General features: G+C 34.9%; 1 protein-coding gene across 1 annotated transcript in view; it reads right to left on the bottom strand.

Annotated features, from left to right (window-relative positions):
- The window catches only part of LOC128673267 (uncharacterized protein), a 177,375-nt gene extending 159,329 nt beyond the window's left edge, over positions 1-18,046 (bottom strand). Inside the window, exon 1 of the mRNA XM_053750999.1 lies at positions 17,880-18,046. Coding sequence (XP_053606974.1) covers positions 17,880-18,020 — 141 coding nt within the window. The 5' untranslated portion in view covers positions 18,021-18,046. The remainder of the gene's footprint in view (positions 1-17,879) is intronic.
- Positions 18,047-19,709: the final 1,663 nt, after the last annotated feature.

Here is a 19,709-nt window from a genome sequence, read left to right as displayed (position 1 = left end):
TTGCGCCGCTTCTTCTTCACATGGGCTTTGGAAGTCGGCAGTTAATAGTAATTTTTTTGACGTCAATAAGTGACGTATTTCAGCATAAGTTCAATAAAGAATTTTGAATTAAATTTTTGAAATGTCGGTCTCGTTCTAGTCTCTACACGGTGCAGGACATCGTACTGACCTGACGTAACAACTAACACTGTGATGTGACTTTCAAGTTCCTATTTATAGTTAAAAAATATTGTAAGTTTAATTAAATATTAAAAATATTTTCTCGTTTTTTACGTTTAGTTGCTATTCACAACTATAAAGCCTAGTTTTCTCTCATTCGCTCTTTCTGTTTCTTATCAGTGTTTTTCTGGTTTATCCTCCCCATAGCCCTAGGAACTTTTTTCTATATGATCAATATTTTCTTGGAGCACCAACGGAAGCTTCGCGAAACAATACAACCCCGTGAAATCATCGTTAAGAACCGCATCTTCATTATATTCAACAGTAATTAAAAATACGTCGCAAAAGATAAACAGATAAAGAAGTTTATTTGATGCTACGAACACACACATACAAAGAAATCACACACAGGAAAAAAAAACAAGAAAAGCGTAAAAAGTAATAACAAATATCATCAATAACACTGTAAAAAGATATTTATTTTCCTACAGATAACTTTTCTCTTCATTGATCCTAATTTTAGATCCCAAGATTAGATTTAAACTTAACCCAATAACCTAAGACACGGCAGTCGAAGACCTAAGGGTCATGATTATAAAATTTTACAAGCATTGGCCCTTTTGACATTTCACATCGTCATAAAATATCATTACAAGGCTGCCAACTATCCAGTGATAACATAAAATGATTTGAAATCAATATAAAACCTGTACATTGCAAAAATTGACAGGATTCCATCAAGAACATGTGAATTAATGTAACACCTCAACCGTATCAATATAGTTAGCTAAATCAGGAACATGCTGATACTACGATTACCATGACTTCTAGTAACAATTACGGGACATTTTGGAAAAATAGAGCGGAATTTTTCGAATGACATTTCTTAAAACTACCCTAATACACAATACCAAAAAGACGGGCCCGGGTCGGACCGGTAAAGATTTTTAATTTGTTTATGTAATAAATAATGAAATTTTGGTTATGACCTTTTTTCGTTGTATTATCGGTCGCTTGTACAGTATACAGTCCCGTGTATACGAAACGTATTGCGAACCTACTGATAGGTGATACCCTAATAAGACCTCTAATTTACATCTAACATCGATAACAAATTTAAGTAACTATAATAAAATAAAGAAACGTTTTCCGCTTACGCCAAAAGTCAAGAGCGTTCAAAATTTGGCTGTGAATGCGCCGGCGCAATGTTAGCACTGATCTAAGACGGCCTCGCTAGGTCACTGGCTCATGATGTCACGACAGTAGTTGAAATATTCCGTGTATATTATAGAAATATTAATTCTTTATATACTAGCGGCTCGCTCGAGTAAAACCATGATAAATTTATTTATTAAATATATATTAGTATTAGGGAGGTTTACGTGTAAATTGACAGTATACATTAAGCAGGTATACAACAATACGACAGATGATCGTGACATACAGGTTTGTTGGTTTATAATAATTTTATTGCCCGAAATACACGTCTAAATTAAAATTAAACAAAAATACAAAATGTTGGATTAGTTACAACTGAAAAATGCCCATGAGAAGAATCTCCAATTTATAGCCCTTCCCACTTTTACGACGTGACGAGATGAAGCGAAACAGTTAAAACTCAAACCAAATTTTATTTCAAGTCAACATTTGTCATTCTTCAATTCACTTAAAATGTCGTTTAGGATCAATCGATCCTAAATGAAATGAAACTTTCAAGAAACGAGTCTACGTCTTCTTGTAAGGTCGGCAACGCTCCTACGACGTCCCTGGTATTGCATTTGTTTCTGGGCAGCGATCACACGCATCACACTTACTAGCAGGTAAATGATCATGTTCGTTTCACGCTCTATTATATATTTAAAAAATCTAAAGAAGGAATCTTATACATTAAAAGCGAGTTCCATAGCCACATTATATACAAGTTTGGCGAATTAATATTGAGCTAGCAACAACGAACTTGATAGACAGGAAAGTCTAGAGCATTGTGCTTCATTTGCTCCTTATCTGTGTCTGAGGTTAAGATCGATGTGGCACGTCAACTTTGTCACTTACTCCATCAATCATCACAGCCTATTGTGGTTCAAGGGCCTCGCCCTAGTAGCGAGTGCTCAACCATATTTCTATTCCCTTCACGAGGAACGATGATGTAAAAGTTATATGGAATTGAGCTTATGTGGAAATGAATTCTATTTAAGTAAATAGAATTCATTTCCACATAAGCTCACTTAGCTTACCTTCCACCTTTTTAACTATTACTGCCAATTGTGATCAAGATGTGGCATGTAGTTCCTCTCTAGAATAGGACCACTGTATATCCTCCCGTGGATGATGTACAACACGACTAAAGGACATACAGCCTAGGCAGCTGATAGGCATAGCATTCCCAAGGAAGGTTGAACTCAGGCAGTCGCGGCCGGTTGTAAAATCACAACCGAATCTAAAAAAATTACGCTGACCACGGGCTTCGCTTCACAACCCAGAACGCAACTGGGAACATGCAGAGATGAGAGAGTGAACAAGATGACGCCTGATTCTACCAGACGAGGCAAGCCCAAGATCTTTTTTTGTCTTCATAGAGTAAAATCGAATGGTCTGACGAATAAGGACGACGAAGACCGTGCGAAATGGAGAAGTAAAAATAGGGACACGGAGCCTGAGTTCCGAAGCACTTGGATGGGACATGGGAAGGATAAACCAGAAAAACACTGATAAGAAACAGAAAGAGCGAATGAGAGAAAACTAGGCTTTATAGTTCTTCCCTATTTTCAAGAACATTCTTCATCAAGAGTAAAAAAATAAAAACTAACCAATTAATCACAAATCCATAAAAACTAAAGCACCAGTTGGTAACGAAAACATAGAAAAGGCGAAATAAGAAGAAAAAAAAGGTCAGACTTTGTACCTAATCGTAACAATGATACAAGTTAAGTATCATTGTAATTCGCCAACGTATTAGCAACGAGTTTGTCCTTTGTTTTATCAAAGTTAGTCTACGTCTACTAGACGGCCTCGGTAGGTCAGTGGCTTGTGATGTCACGAAGATTCAAATATTCCGTACGCACTCTTCCTGATAGTTGGTCTATGATGGGTTTTTTATGTACATACAACAAGTTTTGAAACAAAGAGTCAGGTTGATAACCTACTAGCGAATTCAGCTTAATCTCAATTTGCAAGACTATGAATGGATGATTTTCCTCCTTCAACTTCTCTTTATGTCAACGCCTAAAATTGGCTCCTATTCCAGCGAATCCATAAATTGAATTATATGAACAGGATCAGGGAATTAAATCCGAAGAGACTATAAAATATTTAATGATAATTTACTAGTGACAGAGTTCATGAGCTTTTTTTTTCCAGTCTGGAACTAAAAGCACATAGAAATTCCAGTAATAGATAAATAACCCAGACCGATACCGACACTAACTTAAGGTATAGTTCCAGAAAACCTACTCCGCCGTCTGAAGATCACCCACTCTCATCAAAACAAAAACAACTTTTACTTTTATTTCTTTGTTCAAAATCTACGTTGAGGAACCAAATAAGCACTGGGTAGCAGGTGTTCTAACCACCGGTCTGAAGGTCGAAATGATTGAAGTTTACGCGATTATGGAAATAATAGAATACGATTATGTTTTATGTATTGAGGGGCACGGTTTGAGGTGGAACGGAGACACTTAAGTCGCGAATATTAAATTACATTTAGCGTCGGAAGTAACTTGAGTTTGAATCAATTGATTTATGTAATATCCACTTAAAGATAAAATGGAAACAACGAAGCTAAATGATACAAATGTGTAAAAATAATATTTAAGGAACAGAAAAATATTGGGAATAGAAGAGCAGCAAAGCGATACGAAGGCTTCAAAATATAAAGAAACAAACAGTATTTTATGTGCTTCACAGCACATAAAATACAGATATATATGTAAACACTGCAATTGAAATATTGCAAGAGATAGCGACAGATGTGATAGAACAACACTGCTAATCATTTTGAATTACAAAACGTCTAATTCTCCTTTTATTCGAACCTAAAAATTCATTGCTTTTGATACTACATCATCTTTCATTCCACGCCGTGCCTTCATTACATTCTCATTGTAAATTTCATCAATCAATTAGATTATGTTAATCAACACAGTAATTCTACGAACGCCAAATTTAGAAGCTATTGTTATAAAATGCAATCAACGTGCGATACACTTTATATTAATAGGTCTACTGTGGAATACAAATTAGTCCATTCAACATTTTATCACATAGATGCTTTTTCGTTTTACTGGCAAATCAAAGGAACATTGGCATTTAAAGTTTTGTAATGTAGACTTTAGACAGATTTTCTTTTTAAATAAATAAATATATTACGACAAATCACACAGATTGAGCTAGCCCCTATGTAAGTTCGATACTTGTGTTATGGGATACTAATTCAACGGTACTATATTTTATAAGAAATACATATATAGATTAACATCCAATACCCGAGCTAATCAGAAAAAGATAATTTTCCATCATGAACCGACCGCGGGGATCGAACCCGGGAACCTCTCAGTTCAGCGGCAAGCACTTTACCACTGCGCCACCGAGGTCGTCATCTTTTTATATTTTCCATGTGTGTGATTTTGATTAAAAAAACTATCAAAATCACACATTTCATAGAAATCAATAACGGATCCTAATAATCACAGAGCAAACGTCAGAACAGGTACAGAGAGAAAGTAAACAGTAAAAAGACATATGCACACTATTATTGGGGGCATGCGCATAAAAATTGAATATTACATATGTCAAAGTCTAATATAACTTTATTCGTCTGTATATATTATTTCTAAGCCAGCAGTGGCTGTTGATGATGATGACAACCTTATTCTACCTCGATAAATATATACTCGTAACATTTGTCAAACAGCAGCAACATAGCAACAATTACTGTGTAGTTTTATAATAGATGCTTCCACGTCACGAATCGTCTGCTAAAACATTTGATGAAGCAAAAAAACAGACCGTACGAACTCCATCATGCTTTGAAATGTCAAAAACAAGTTTAAATATTTTAGAACATTATGGAAAAGGCCCCTCAGGTATGGTAGGAATCAACATAATACATTACTTACTGACGTCAGTAAGTTTAAAAAGAACAGGAGAAGAAGTTTGATTCTTCAAAATGGAGAAGAAAGTAGAAGTTGTGTGTTAAGACTAACAAGATAATGAAATCCCATTAGACCAAACTGCTGGATCTGTCCTGTAGTTTTTTCTAATGAGGTTTCATAATCCAAATGAAAAGCGTATTTGACTTACCCTGCGTGTCTTTGTTGTCAAATGTGATTTCGAATGTACAGAAGAAAAGTTGTCTTATGCTATGGGAAAGGCAGAAAAAAGACAACAAAGAAAGTATAACAAAGCCTCAACTTATAACGAAATTACTAGAATAGAACAAAAAAACACTTTTAAAAACAAACGTTAACAAATCAGTGAACATTTTCGCTATCATTATTCCTACAAATACTATGTTTAACATCAGGCATTACACACCTGTTACTTGTCAGTTAGGATAAAAGAAGTTTGACGTACCCAGTCGGGTCATTGTATTAGTGAATGCCGAACCGTGTCGTACTAGACCGTGTGATGTTGCCAACTATTTTAGACATATTTTTCATTTTAAGACTTTCAAAAATCTTTGTTTTTGATCTTTATTATTAAGGTGTTATGAATATAAGTCGAGTTAAGATTTCAAAGACTTATAATAATATTTTACGACTACTTTTCAATACAAATCAATGCTAACTTTACGGAAACGAATTTGCTCCTAGGCAATTCCACATAAGCTCTGTTCTTTATGTTACTAGAGCCGGGAAATTCGGGATTGATCCGGAGTTTCGCGCGTTATAATATTTATTTACTTAGATACCAATCTACCGGAAGTTCTACGATAACCAAACATTAATTTACATAAATATGGCATGTCTTTTATCGTTACCAAACTTATATGGCAATAACAAATATATTTGTACCAAGAACTAATTGTTGTCATAGGGGCCACCTTGGGCCTAACCTTGGAATAGGTAACAAATCAAATAGTTAACAGCCCTTTGTTCCAAACTAATTTAACGTTAATTGTTTTAAGTTTTACCGTCATATTTAGCTTGGGTTTCCGGAATCGAATTTAGTCATTTTCTTTCATTGTTATATTTTTAAATATCCTCAGATCATTACTCCATAGTGTTTGTAGTCTTTCTCTCTTTCGGTAGCCTCGTTGAGGATGTCAATTGTCTATAACTACCAATTGACATCTAAGTAGGTAGTGTGTCGTGTAGTTCCATATATATAGTCCAGATTCTCCCGTGGACATCATACGAGGCTACTAAGGATCACATAGCCTTGGTACTGATAGGCAACAATGATAATGTGTTCTTTTCTTTGGTCTAATAAATAGAGCTTTTTCACCACCAATTATTAATAGACAATAGTCCACTGATGTGGTACCTGTCTATAGTCTTCTCTACACCACAGCGTTATTTGCATCCTCAATTTCCATCAAGATTTGGACAAAAAATGTAACTGCCTATCAAAAATAAACACTCTCATCAAATTAACAATGTTAAAACGTCGTTATACAATACAAAGAGAAAGTAATCTAGATCAGATATTAAATTAAAACATGTAGACCACCTGAAATTGTTTGCCAATTCTTTCCGTCGCCTTTGGGCGTTTCGTGACTGAAGATTGGAACTGGGTCAAAATCGAGAGCATCCATCCATTTGTGATGTCCGTGAGAATTGGCATATAAGTAAAAGTAACCGGTAACCACCCGAATTCGCACGGTAATGCGCCTTCTTTGCCACTATTCCACCATACCGAAACATACACAAACATAAATATTTTTAACCCTCGACCAAATAAGGATGGGAGTAACAAGTTTAACGAGTCTGTCTGTGTATCTGTATGTCTGTCCGTGGCATCGTAGCAGCCAAACGGCTGAACCGATTTTGATCTACGTTTTATTTGAAAGAGAAATTAATCGAGAGTGTTCTTAGCTATGTTTGGAGAATGTGTGTACAGCAGTTTGGAAACCGTCAGCTCTTTTACAGCTGATGAGAGGATGCAAGCAACTTCGGAGACGGGTGTTTCTTAACTTTTTAATTTAGTTCTTATTGTAATAACGATAGTAAATAAAGCAAAATAAAATCCTAGTTCATGTCGCCGTGGCTTCGGACCAGTCAGTATACCGCCCGGTGATATATTTCGAACTAGATCTGAAAAATTTGCACTAGGCTGGAAATTTTAACAGATCCGGCAAAGAAAAATTTAGATAATGTAGCGTAAAAATACGCTTCAGTTTTCATTTGTTCATCTCCTTCCCATTCACAGTTCTTCCCTGGGAATATTCAAATTATTTGTATCAGCTGTTTAAGACACCAAAGTCAAATAGACTCTTTTTGATCATATTTATAGATTAAATAAAGTTTTAGATTTAGGTAAATCGGCTTTGAAGTACAGTTTAGTTAGATTAAGATAAGTTAAAAGATCACTCAAAGAAGGTCAATCTATTTTGATGTCTGAATTGCGTTTTCCAAATCCGGTCAGATTTCCGGTAAAACAACTGGTCCGGAAAGTGTGTAGGATGCCTTAGTCGACTGCCATAGACTTAGGAACGATTTGCAACTAAAATAGAACATATTAGCATACAGCAGTGTTAACAACCCGCCCAGATGAGACGTGACGCACTAATTAACATAACTTTATGCTGCGTAATTCGTCGCTTTTAATTTAGTACGGACATTACGAAGTATTTTCGATTTTCATGTTGTTATGTTTCGTATATATAAATTAATTATTCTCTTCCGAACTTTTTACGGATACCGAATTTTTACCGGATATTCATATGATGGTAATGGGCTAATCCGGCGACATGGACGCCGCCGCAATGGACGACATCTAACACACAATTTCAGGTATGTTGAGATTTTTTAAATTCTTGCGGTACATGTTTGAATTCAAACAAAAATCCTCATGTAGATGTTATGCGATAATTAATGTGTGTGAGTGTAAATGCAATGATGACATCACAATGGACAGACCATAGCCAAATATTGTTTCTACGGAAATATGTTACATTGTTAAGAATATAAGAGGTGTGACATATGGGAATTGTCTGTTGTAGACAGAGTCGGAAAACATGTCGTGCCTCGGCGTGGTATCACATTAGTGAGATTTTTTTGAATGTCCGGCATAAACACTAGAATTTTGCAGACCCTACAAGATAAAGTATTTGAAACTGTCTAAATCTATGTGGGGGCTTACCATCATCTCTTAACGCGATTCAATTTACGACCTAAACTTAACTGTATCGCAAATTCATACTATCGACTTAATTTTTAGTCTGAATGCGATTCATTTTAGGTGCCTAAATTGAGTTGAATTGAAATCTTACTGTAAAAGTTAATGGTAGACCTTCTGATCGCTACAAGAGCATTTTTAGAGATGGTTTTTTAAGGAAAATTTTAAATTTTCAATGTACAATTTTTTTTAGATTAATTTTGAACTGTCAACGCTCAACTCAAACGCTTCAACCAACATATTTTCTTTCTTCTCTAGCTAGATGGTACGGTCTTGAAGCAAATAATATTTGTTATTACGATCTCATGGTGACTGATAAAAATGTGATCAGGTATATGTCGCGTCGTCACATAACGAACCCGGAGCATCAAATCCATTGCCTCTATTGCCGACACACAAATTCCCACGTCAAAACAAAGGTAATAACAGTTTCGCAACTTTTTGCAATCCCATCAAATCTGATCAGCAAACAGCTGGTCCTAGTCCCTACTAATGAATCACTAGATCAGTACGATGGGCGTAACAGAGATGATGTCATCTGACCTGTTGTGTGTCATAGCAATGAAGTGTGGCCGTAATTTGGGATTGTTGTAGACTGTGTGCGAAGACTGGTATAATCCTTTTTAAATTTACACTGTTATAATTCGGCTAAGTCCTTTGTTTCCACGTAACTAATGGATCTTTAAAGTAATAATGGAAATTCCAAATTTATAGACGCGAAATCAAACATTTTTATTTAATCAGCTCCCAAAGAGCTGCACCACACCTTGTACTATATTCTTTCTATATTATAAGCAAAAATTTGATAAAATAAAAACGCCAGGTCTCATATCTTATTACGTACTTACTTCCCAAGGGTACCCGCTTGGGAAACAACTTTAAATAATAAAAAAAAACTTATCTCAAACAATTTATTTTTTAATGTATAAGTCACATTTGTGTCACATTAGAAGCATGTGAAATTAATTTTAGATTGCGAGAGACTGGTGTCTAAACTAAGCGGAGCTTTTACCTCAGTACACCGGCTTATCCCCACAGATATCCACCGACTGCATAAGGCATACACAGCAATAAAAAAATTACTAGCATACTACTTTTCTGTAGGAAAAGCCACATTCCTCTGCCACAGTGTAGATGTATACAGACATAAACCCTGCAGTTTTTCAGTACAACCGTACAGCTTTCAAAAGAAATGCAACATTGTTCTACACTGTGGCGCATATGAACAAGCTGAGTAATCTTCAAAGGTTTTTCACCTGTCGTACGTAATTCGAAGCGCAGTGCAACACCACGTCCGGTTACGTAATCGTAGACCGACTGCATCCTAATTAGTTTAGACTCAAGTGCAATTGGTTTAGGTAACAGTAATTAGACACTAGATTTATCTTAGCTACGGACTCCCGCCTCCCGCGAGAGTTCGCGTTTCGAGATTATTTTATTTATTAGCTGTTGCCCGCGACTCCGCCCCCAGTAAAAGTAGCATATCCTCTCCAGCTCTCCTACTATCTCCACGACAAAAATAACCTCAATCCGTTTCTCCGTCTCGACGCGAAAAACGGACAAACAAACACAAACACACTTTATTTATTATATTACAATTTTGAAATATTAAAAATATCACCCGTTTTCCCTTTCGGTATGTAACCCTACAAAAACATGTGTTTTTTTGGATAAAGTTATGACAAACGAACATGTAATACGTATGTATGTATGTCGTAAAAAATATGTATGCTATCGACGAAGATTTCTTTGTACGTCGAACGATCGAAAAATCCATGGTTTTACAAACGATAAAGTTATGACAAATGATAGTGATAGATAAATGTGCTTTTTGATTTAATAACACATAAGCACTAATAAAACGCTACACGCCGCGTTCAAACGCTTGTGTAATTCACCCTGGAATGTTTCAGCACAAACAAATAAACACGCTAACAAGAAAAAAAAAACTAAAATCTTGCAACACTTTTTTGGATTTTCCAAAAGTTTTACTATAAAATAAAAATATCCAATAAGAATCTACGAAAGAGACAATATATCCTACATTTTTGAGGACTTTCAGCAATCCGCAAATAAGAGCAGTAGTATTAAATTCAATTTACCTAATCTTATCTCGAGGTGCATGCCCCAAAGTGACATAAACACACAAACACACCGACTGCAGTATTTTTCCTGTAGCTTTGTCACTGATAAGATTCAATTATTCGTAAAACATACAGTGATGTTTTGTACCCGAGTATACACGTTTCACCTGATTTTTATCAATCTAAGGACGGATTTTGAAGAAATTTAATTTATAGTTAGAAAATAGCGTACTGAACAATTCTGAAATTATTTTGCTTACTGCGTAATAAAATTCGCAAAATCTTTTGAAAACCATATATTCTTACATAATTATAAAACAAAATCATCTGCCGCGTCTGGCTGTTCGCGATAAACTCAGAAACTAACGCGGAGCAATAGTGTGGTTCCTAAGGAAAGTTTTATTTTATTTTATTTATTTACACAACATAACAATGTAAATATAAAACTTACAAATAGGAAACTAAGTACAAAGGTACTTCTTATTTCTATAGAAATTTCTTCCAGTAGACCCGCGAAAGAAGAATGGGAAAAAAGAGGCATTGGCGTGTACAAAAAAAAAGACACAATAAACTTAATTATTTTATATAATTCATAATATAACGTATAAAATATGTCTAAGAACTACATATAATAAATAATTAAATATATAAAACTATAATAAGTAAATACAAATAATATATATACATATATATATATTTATTAGGAAAGAGATGTTCCTTAACCCTATACTAATTGGAAGTAGATTCCATAACCTGACTGCTTATGTGTATTATATTATCATGTTTTTACCCGAGCGAAGCCGGGACGAGCCGCTAGTTAGTAATAATTGGTACAAAGTTGTATTGTACCAAAAGATGCGAGGAAATAAGCTACGCGTCGCTTCCACGTCGGCGGGGGGCGACCGTAGACTTCTCTAGTGAATTTTTGATATTAATAAGTGATGTGGTACAGTCAACCGCATAATACGTGCATGAAATGTGCATGAAATCTATTTGCCGCGGTAATAGAAACAAGTTTGCGATAAATTTGGGACAATATAGTTTGATGTTGACTGTACACTGTACATGCAATATTGTAAATAAACAATTTCAAGAAAAAGAAGAATAGGTACATAATAACCTAAAAATATTAAGCCATGAACATTTTAAATTTCCACCTTGACCCTGTTGCGACCACCTTAATTTTTTTCACCTTGTTTCTAAACGGTGTGTTCCTGCGTAAAATGAGCGAGTTTACGTGTGTTACCATCTTCACTATTCCCAATTCCATAAAAATCGGCCCATCATTATAATTTTAAGGAAATGGTACCTACTGGGAATCCTCAATATGTGACTAAGATTATGAGATATTTTCGGTGTGACATAGGAAACGTTTTACTGAGACCGGAGCCACGGGCGACAGCTAGTTTGAATGATATATATTTAACTACTAATCCTAACCTTAAACAAACCGTACATTTGTTCATTTTCTTCAATCGTTAACAGTCGTTAGTGTCGTTAAGGAAAACAAACACGATTAGGGAATTGTGTAGTCACATTAGGTACTGCTCAATTATTTTGTTATGAACAATTCGACACAGATTGGTATGTTGACTTGCATCTTGCATATTGACTTAAAAGTTGTATGTGTTGTGAAAATGCAGGAAGCTTTCAATTCAAAAATCTGCTGCCTGACGACATATTAAAAAATAATTAATTTCATATTCAGTGTTTATTAGCAATGGCAAGAATTGTACTTTTAAATTTGGAACGCGTAATTCCACAGAGAATTTCACTCGATAAACGCAACGGATTTACAATATTGTGCGCGTCGATTCACAGTTTCACTCAATCAATCAGAAAAGAGGGAAAACTCCGAAAACTGACGGCCTGAGAATATTCTCAAGTCAATGGTCAGTTTGGCGGAGGCGCCGTCGGGTGGCGGGAAATACCAGCGCTGGCCTTGGCTCAGACGACGAACCCACGTCGGAATGCTAACACGACCTGCCGAAATCGCACAGTATGTGTTACCATGGCAGATAAAATGGATGCTCTGTATATGGTATTGGAGTATAGTTATATGTTTGTATTTATATCTGTGGCCTCATCCAAAAGGCGGTATAACTGAAAATCGGTGTTTTGCTCTTAGAATAAAAACCACACTGAGGACCTCCTATTTGTATCTCTGTGACATACGAGGTAGATCTCTGTTATCCTATCATAATTTCATTGCGTGTTTTATTTTACAGTTGATTTTATATTTAAAAATATAAAAATATGTATCGATTACCACCAATAAGCCCGCTATACAGCCAAAGGTGACCTTCGATTTTCGCAATAATTGGGCCTGTCTACCCCGTAAAGGCTGAAATTGAAGCCGACGCCGAAAGTTCCAGAATAATGTGCTGACTGTACTATAGTATATTTTAACTGTCACTGTAACTTGTACAACTTGAGGCGTTCAAAGCAAGCGGCAAAGAGATAATTGTGTCTAGTCTAGACGTACAAAGTCTGCAAAATATAACATGTCAATCACATCAAATTATATCTTACTTGATATTACTATGTATCAACTAATTATGTATATTTTACCGAACAGTACCAAAGTTGAAAGAAACAGTTTAAAAAATAAGAATTTTATGATATAGCACCCTAGTCGTCGACATTCGGACGGATCCTCGTACGTGTACCGCATTTTTGCTTCCCATCAGGCTTCACAGATTGAGGTCAAACACAATCAAATTATATAAAAAAAAACATATGTAGTATCAACTAACTATGTTTATTTTACCAAGAATATCCCCAACGTCAGGGGAAAACGTATTTCTTTGACACTTTTAAGTAACTGATTTTGCAACTCAGCCTTAGACCTGAAATAAATTTCATTACTAAACGAAAAAAGAAAAGTTAAGTAAGAAAATTATACAAAAACCATGCTAGTAATTTATGCAAGAAAAAAAATATGTCATTAGACAGGTTTTTTAGAGTTTTTGACCTTCTCGGTAGCTACTTTAAATCTTTTTGAACCCTGACGTAATTTAAACAATGAAATAAGAAATTTCCTAACAGACACGTATTATGTGCAAATTAGGGGACACACGGGGTGCGACTATACCGTTTTGTGATTTATGTTAATTCGTCCAGATAAATCAGATTTACATACTCATTTTCTTAATTAGCATATATGAACATTAGTGGTAGCTATAATAATTATGTTTTGAAAATTTTGTAGTTGTATTAATACTAGATAAACATTGTGACTTTTTGTTGCACCTGCTAGATTTAATATTTTTGACATAATATTATAATAAATAATATTACGTTTTAAGATATTTTTCTAAGTTATACGCATTTGCACGTGGCTTCGCTCGCGTGAAATTCCCACAGGAATCATATTATTTTCTGAGATTAAGGTACCCTAATAAAAAAATTCAAGAACATTGAGTAGATAAAGCGTTAAAAGGCAATAAATCAATAAACACACTTTCCTGTTTCATATTAGTAAAGATGAGATGGATTTCAATTGAATACGCCTATAATAACGTCATGGTAAAAAAAAAGTAGTATTCACATGAATCCAAATAGAAGGACAATGCGTATTTCGAAATCTTTCAGACAGTAAAATATAGTTACGTGTTGTATGAGGCGCTAAATATGTGTGAAAATTACACTCAGGCGCATAAAAAAATTGGGCACGCAATTGATTTGCACACGCACACTACATTACATTGTTACAACGTTACATCTAGAGAAATAATTCACCGCACAATATAGATCCATTATTAGTTATATCAGTAGGTTTCTTCACTAAATTTTTCATCACGTTTCATCGGAAGCAATTTGCGAATACTGTGTCATGAATCAATATATATTATGAATATAACACAGATGCCTATATTAAACAAATCAAAAGAAAAATCCTGACTTTCAATATTCATTTCGCTACAACTTTTAAACGGCTGAACCGATTTTCATGAAACATGGCTAAGAACACTCGGGATAAAATTATATATGACACAAAAAAAAAATAAACAAAAATCGGTTCATCCGTTTGGGAGCTACGACGCCACAGACAGATACGTTAAATTTATAACACCCCTCTTTTAACGTCGGGGGTTAAAAAACTAATGTGGCGCGCCACGATTCGTATGTAGGGCCTTTATATCACATGTCAGACTGCCAAATCTTGCCAATCTTGACAAATCTCACTTTTTTCCTCCTCCTCTAGTATATATCTCTGTAAATCCTCATCACTTTATTTATAGTTTCATTTGTGGATGCTTCTAATATCTCTCTTAAGGACATCCGCAATCTGGCCGCAGTACTTCGAGGTCGACCCTGACCTGTTCTTCCACTTACCTCCGATTCATAAATACCTTTCGTTAGTCTCCTTTCCTTTCATCCATCTCATTCGACATTGAACTTGAACTTGATTTATCTGCAGTCGCAACGTATACTGCGGAACCGGCGACCTGTGCGAAGGCTACCGGCCATCGTCTGGTTATATAACGCGGAGACAAACTCGGACAGTCCGGCGAAATTCCTTCACCAAAACTAATCGCATGCACGATTGAGATAACGTAACAAGCAATTTTTAGAGTTCCGTGAGCAGAACAAAAATGATTTTTTTATGTAGCTATTAGATCCTACTACCGGACATAAGCCTTCCCTTTCTCTTTCCAACCACTGGATTTTGATGAAATTTTGTACGCATATAGTTAAAGACCCTCATTCAAACATAGGCTTTTTTTCAAAAATCAACCCCTAATCACTATAATGAAAGTGAAAGTTTGTAAAAACTGATCTTTCGCAGAGATAAAAACACAGGCAGAGCCGCGGGCTAAAGCTAGTTTTTTAATGAATAAAAATTTTTAGAAACAAAGAAAACAAATACAGAATATAACGCTAGTTCTAAACACTATTTTTTCACTTAAATTCTCAGAAAAATCACACATTTGTATCAAAATAATTTTAGAATGAGCACACAAAACTAAAAATAAACATTACAATGTTCTTGTACAGAACCATCTTTCATCATTGCTAAATATTTTGGGAGCAATTTTAAAACGTCATTCACTCTGGTGTTTTATCTGCGCTGTGCTGGCTTCAAAATTTATGGTCTCCGATCAGAGGGCAATTAATATAAACTCGCCGAACGAAACACTGTGGGGCATATATTGACTATGAATTAACTTGTGTCACCACAATAAACATTTTGGAGTGTAGACTACTCCAAAATTATATAATATGTATTTTCACGTATATAGTACATGCATTGAAAATACATTGGAATTTTAGATTGAAATCTCTTCTTGCACAGATGGTAAGAGTATATCAGTATATCAAGGGAAATGACTGTTAACTGGAGTTTATCTTCACATAGACTAGATAGCAAAACAGGTAAATATGGACTTCGGTATTCACAATTCCTAGTTCTGACTACATAAAGATGTGATACTGTATATTTAGGTGTTCAATAAGAGAGGCCTATTTCCCAGTAGTGGGAAAAAGAAAACTGTCAATAATGATGATGATGAGTGTATATGTATTTATGTGAGATATTTCATGTTTAATATTGTTATATTGAAAGGACCTACATACTACCACAATAGTACTTCAAAATTGACCAATTCAACCTATGTATTTAACATAAACTTACAAAAGGGCCAAAGGTTCGACAAGCTACCTTAATGGACACCGCTGCATGATAATAATGCATAATATAAACACTGAATTTCAATCATCATAGTTCACGGTGGCAGGTCAACAAACTAAAGTAAGACAATCAACCAAAGTGCAGATTTCCTCACGATGTTTTCCTTCATCGGAAGTGGTCAATGAAAAGTACTATATTTACAGGAGTCAAAAACATGTGCCACGAGTAGGGTTCAAACCTGGGTTAGGGTTCACAGGAAGAAGAGAATGCAGATAAATTAATTCAGGTTTCAGGTATGTTTGTAAAATCATAGACAATTTTTTTTTAAATAACAATTTAATATTTTACACATCCATGGGCTGGGACACCCCAGCTCAAATGTGACAGGAATATGCAAAAAAAAAGAGAGATGAAGGTAACTGCAGTTGCAGGACCATAAATTACTTTTTTAAATTAATACCTGTTCTTATAAGAACAGATTCCATTACAAATTCTATTGGGTTATTTTACATTACAGTTATGTTATATAGAAATCAATGTCATTATTAAAACTAGGCAAGGCTAAATGAGTAGTTATAGGCATGGTATGGATGGATATTATATATAGAAAATATTACATACATTTTGTTTCTGACTGTTCAATTACAAAGAGTGTGCAACATGCCCTGTCCGGCCAATAATTAAATTTCCGTTCCCAGTCCATGGCATGTCATGCAGGCAGTTTCAGGTAGCGTTATTATAAGTACAATACTGTTGTACCCGAAATTAGAAATGAATGGATTGTATTAATACAATCCTAAAACTAATTAAAAAAACATACTGATAAGGTCCATGAAAGTTACAGAATAGCCTCAACTGAAAGCTTGATACGAGTACATATTACCCTGTTCACTATGTCCTTTCATATGATTTCAATGTACTTTTTAAACATGTGACTTAGTCTTAAAAAATATTATATTTTAACCTCAGGAAATTATTATTTTTTTACATTACATATTCAACTCTTTTTTTTTTTGCTTAATTAGATTACTTCTTATAATGATCTTATAAGAACTAAATTTAATAGGTTATGTTTCATTTAAGTTCATTTTTAATTGGATAACTAATAATTTCTATGACTAAATTTCCAACATGGTACTTCTAATCATGTTTCTTTTATCACAAATTATGTATGTAGATATAGCAATCAATCAATCCTATTAGAATGTTGTACAGAAAAAATAAGATACTGGGCAGATTGTAGTTTCCGAGATATTTGAGATTTTGCGAAAAACGGTGGAAAATTGGCATTTTGCGATTTAAATCGATTTTATTGCAACATGCAAGGGGCTACGTTTCCATACAATAAATGTCTCTAAATCATGTACACAACGTGAGAAAATTGCAATTCTATGTTTAGTAAGTAGAACTCTAGCTATTACTGTTTAAATGTTCGATATCTGTTTCCCAACAATAAGATTTTTGTAAGTTTGAATTTTGAATTTTTTTTCCAATAAATGTGAATAAAGTTAATTGTTTTTTTTATTCCATATTATCATCAAACTATTTAACTATCTAAATACTGCCTTAACTGAATACCACCCACATGGCAGGTACTTAAACGCTTGGAAAGCCTCATATGGTCACAACTTTTGAGGTTATAAAATAAACCTTATTGGACATACCTGCATGGAATCAGCGCTGATGATCTCCGTACCAAATTTTTGAGCCAGTTCCACACTTAACTTAGTTTTTCCGGTACCAGTTGCACCTAAAATTATCACCATTGGAATACGAGAAGAAATAACACTCCGAAGAGCCATCATCAGGCCAGTCGCGCGAACTTCACTATTGTTTTGAAGTTTAATTGACAACTTCACTCAGTTGTCTACCTGTCATTTCCTAAAACGTTTCGTTCCATGCACTTTTTGTATGGAAGTGGAACTGCAGATTTTGTATTACCTTTTTAACCAACTGTAAAAAAGGCAAATCTTTAAAGAAATTATTTCCTTAAGAGCTAAGCAGAGTATAGATTTAGAAGGGCCCCGTGTGGCAGACGTATAAGTAAATAATTAATACGCCCGCTAGTTTGTCCTAAAATTATGTTCATGGCACTTTTTCTTAGAAATCAGATTTTGTAACTCACCGACCTACCTAATAATTTTATTCATAGTTGTAATCTTCCAACGTAGGTATATATATTTTTAGTTTCATTAACCCCCGACGCAAAAAGAGGTTTGTGTAATTTTTATTCGGTGGTTCTTTGATGTTTGGTCAAAATCGGTTCAGCACTTCAGCCGTTCAAAAGTTGTAGCGAAATAAATATTGAAAGACAAGGGTTTTTTAATTTGTCTAACAAACTTGTTTTCGATACTTACCTAGTGACTCGCTAGACTGTGATTGTAGCTATTGGAACCTAACGAAATAATGACTTCGTTGCAATTTTTAATCAATATTCAATTAATTCCTCTCCAGTTCCTTCCCAAAAACCCGGGACTGTTAAAATTAATTCTAAAGTTGAAGAAATACAGGATATTTCTAGAAATAACAACCTGTATTTTAATGAGGTGAATCGAGAGCTACGAAGCTACACTAGCAAATATCGCGGATCCGATGTCCGACAAATATTTGCCTGAGCTGGGGAATCAAACCCAGAATTATACATATCTGAATATGTACGAAAATCACAACTAATGTACCTAATTGTTTTTCTATGATTTACAATGATCACATATCTTGACTTTTCTTTTTCTCGTCCTGACTAGGACAATATAATTTTTTGTTTAATTTGATTGTTTTGTGACGAGATTTTTATCTCAGAAAATAGAAGCGGGAATCGAACCCACAGTTCAGTGCGCCAGTCTAATTTCACGGTGCCGCAACATTTTAATATTAGGAACATTACTTTATATAGTTAGTTCCCATTAATGTGTGCTGTGTAGTGTATAAATGTAATTTACAGATACTTAAACTTAGCAAAAAAAAATAAATTTTATTTGCTAAATTTTAGTCAATTTTAATGTGTATTCTTGTTTTGCATACTGGGAAGGGATAAGGATATTGTAAATGATTGAAAGTACTCATTTTTTTACAGTCGGGCTAAGCAGAGCTTCAAAACATCTCCCCATAGTACCGCACAGGTACAAAAATCACAGAATCTTTGCAAATAAGTCAACCCCCATATTACACCGCAGTATAAAAATCACAATCTAAATATTCCTCCGCCCTGCCTCGCGCCGACACTTTTATTACATAATATTACCTTAATGCTTTCGATACACGTAATTAAGGAACAAAAACCAAAAAACTTTTCACAGTAATAATCTAGTATCCGTCAAGATGGTAAGTACTCTGAGCCACGCTTCAAAGATTGCAGAGTGCATCATTAATATTAGGCGGAATTTCTTTGCGCCGTGCATTCTCTGTAGCGACTGCATGCCGCCATGTCGCAATAGTGCCAACCGAACCACCGAATCTGGTTTACAACCATCGGTTGGCACTACCGCTAGCGGCCA

The sequence above is a fragment of the Plodia interpunctella genome, chromosome 10, assembly GCF_027563975.2.
Source record: "Plodia interpunctella isolate USDA-ARS_2022_Savannah chromosome 10, ilPloInte3.2, whole genome shotgun sequence".
Lineage (NCBI taxonomy): Eukaryota > Metazoa > Arthropoda > Insecta > Lepidoptera > Pyralidae > Plodia > Plodia interpunctella.
Note: the sequence above shows the minus strand (reverse complement) of the source record. Positions and strands in the feature narration are given on the sequence as shown.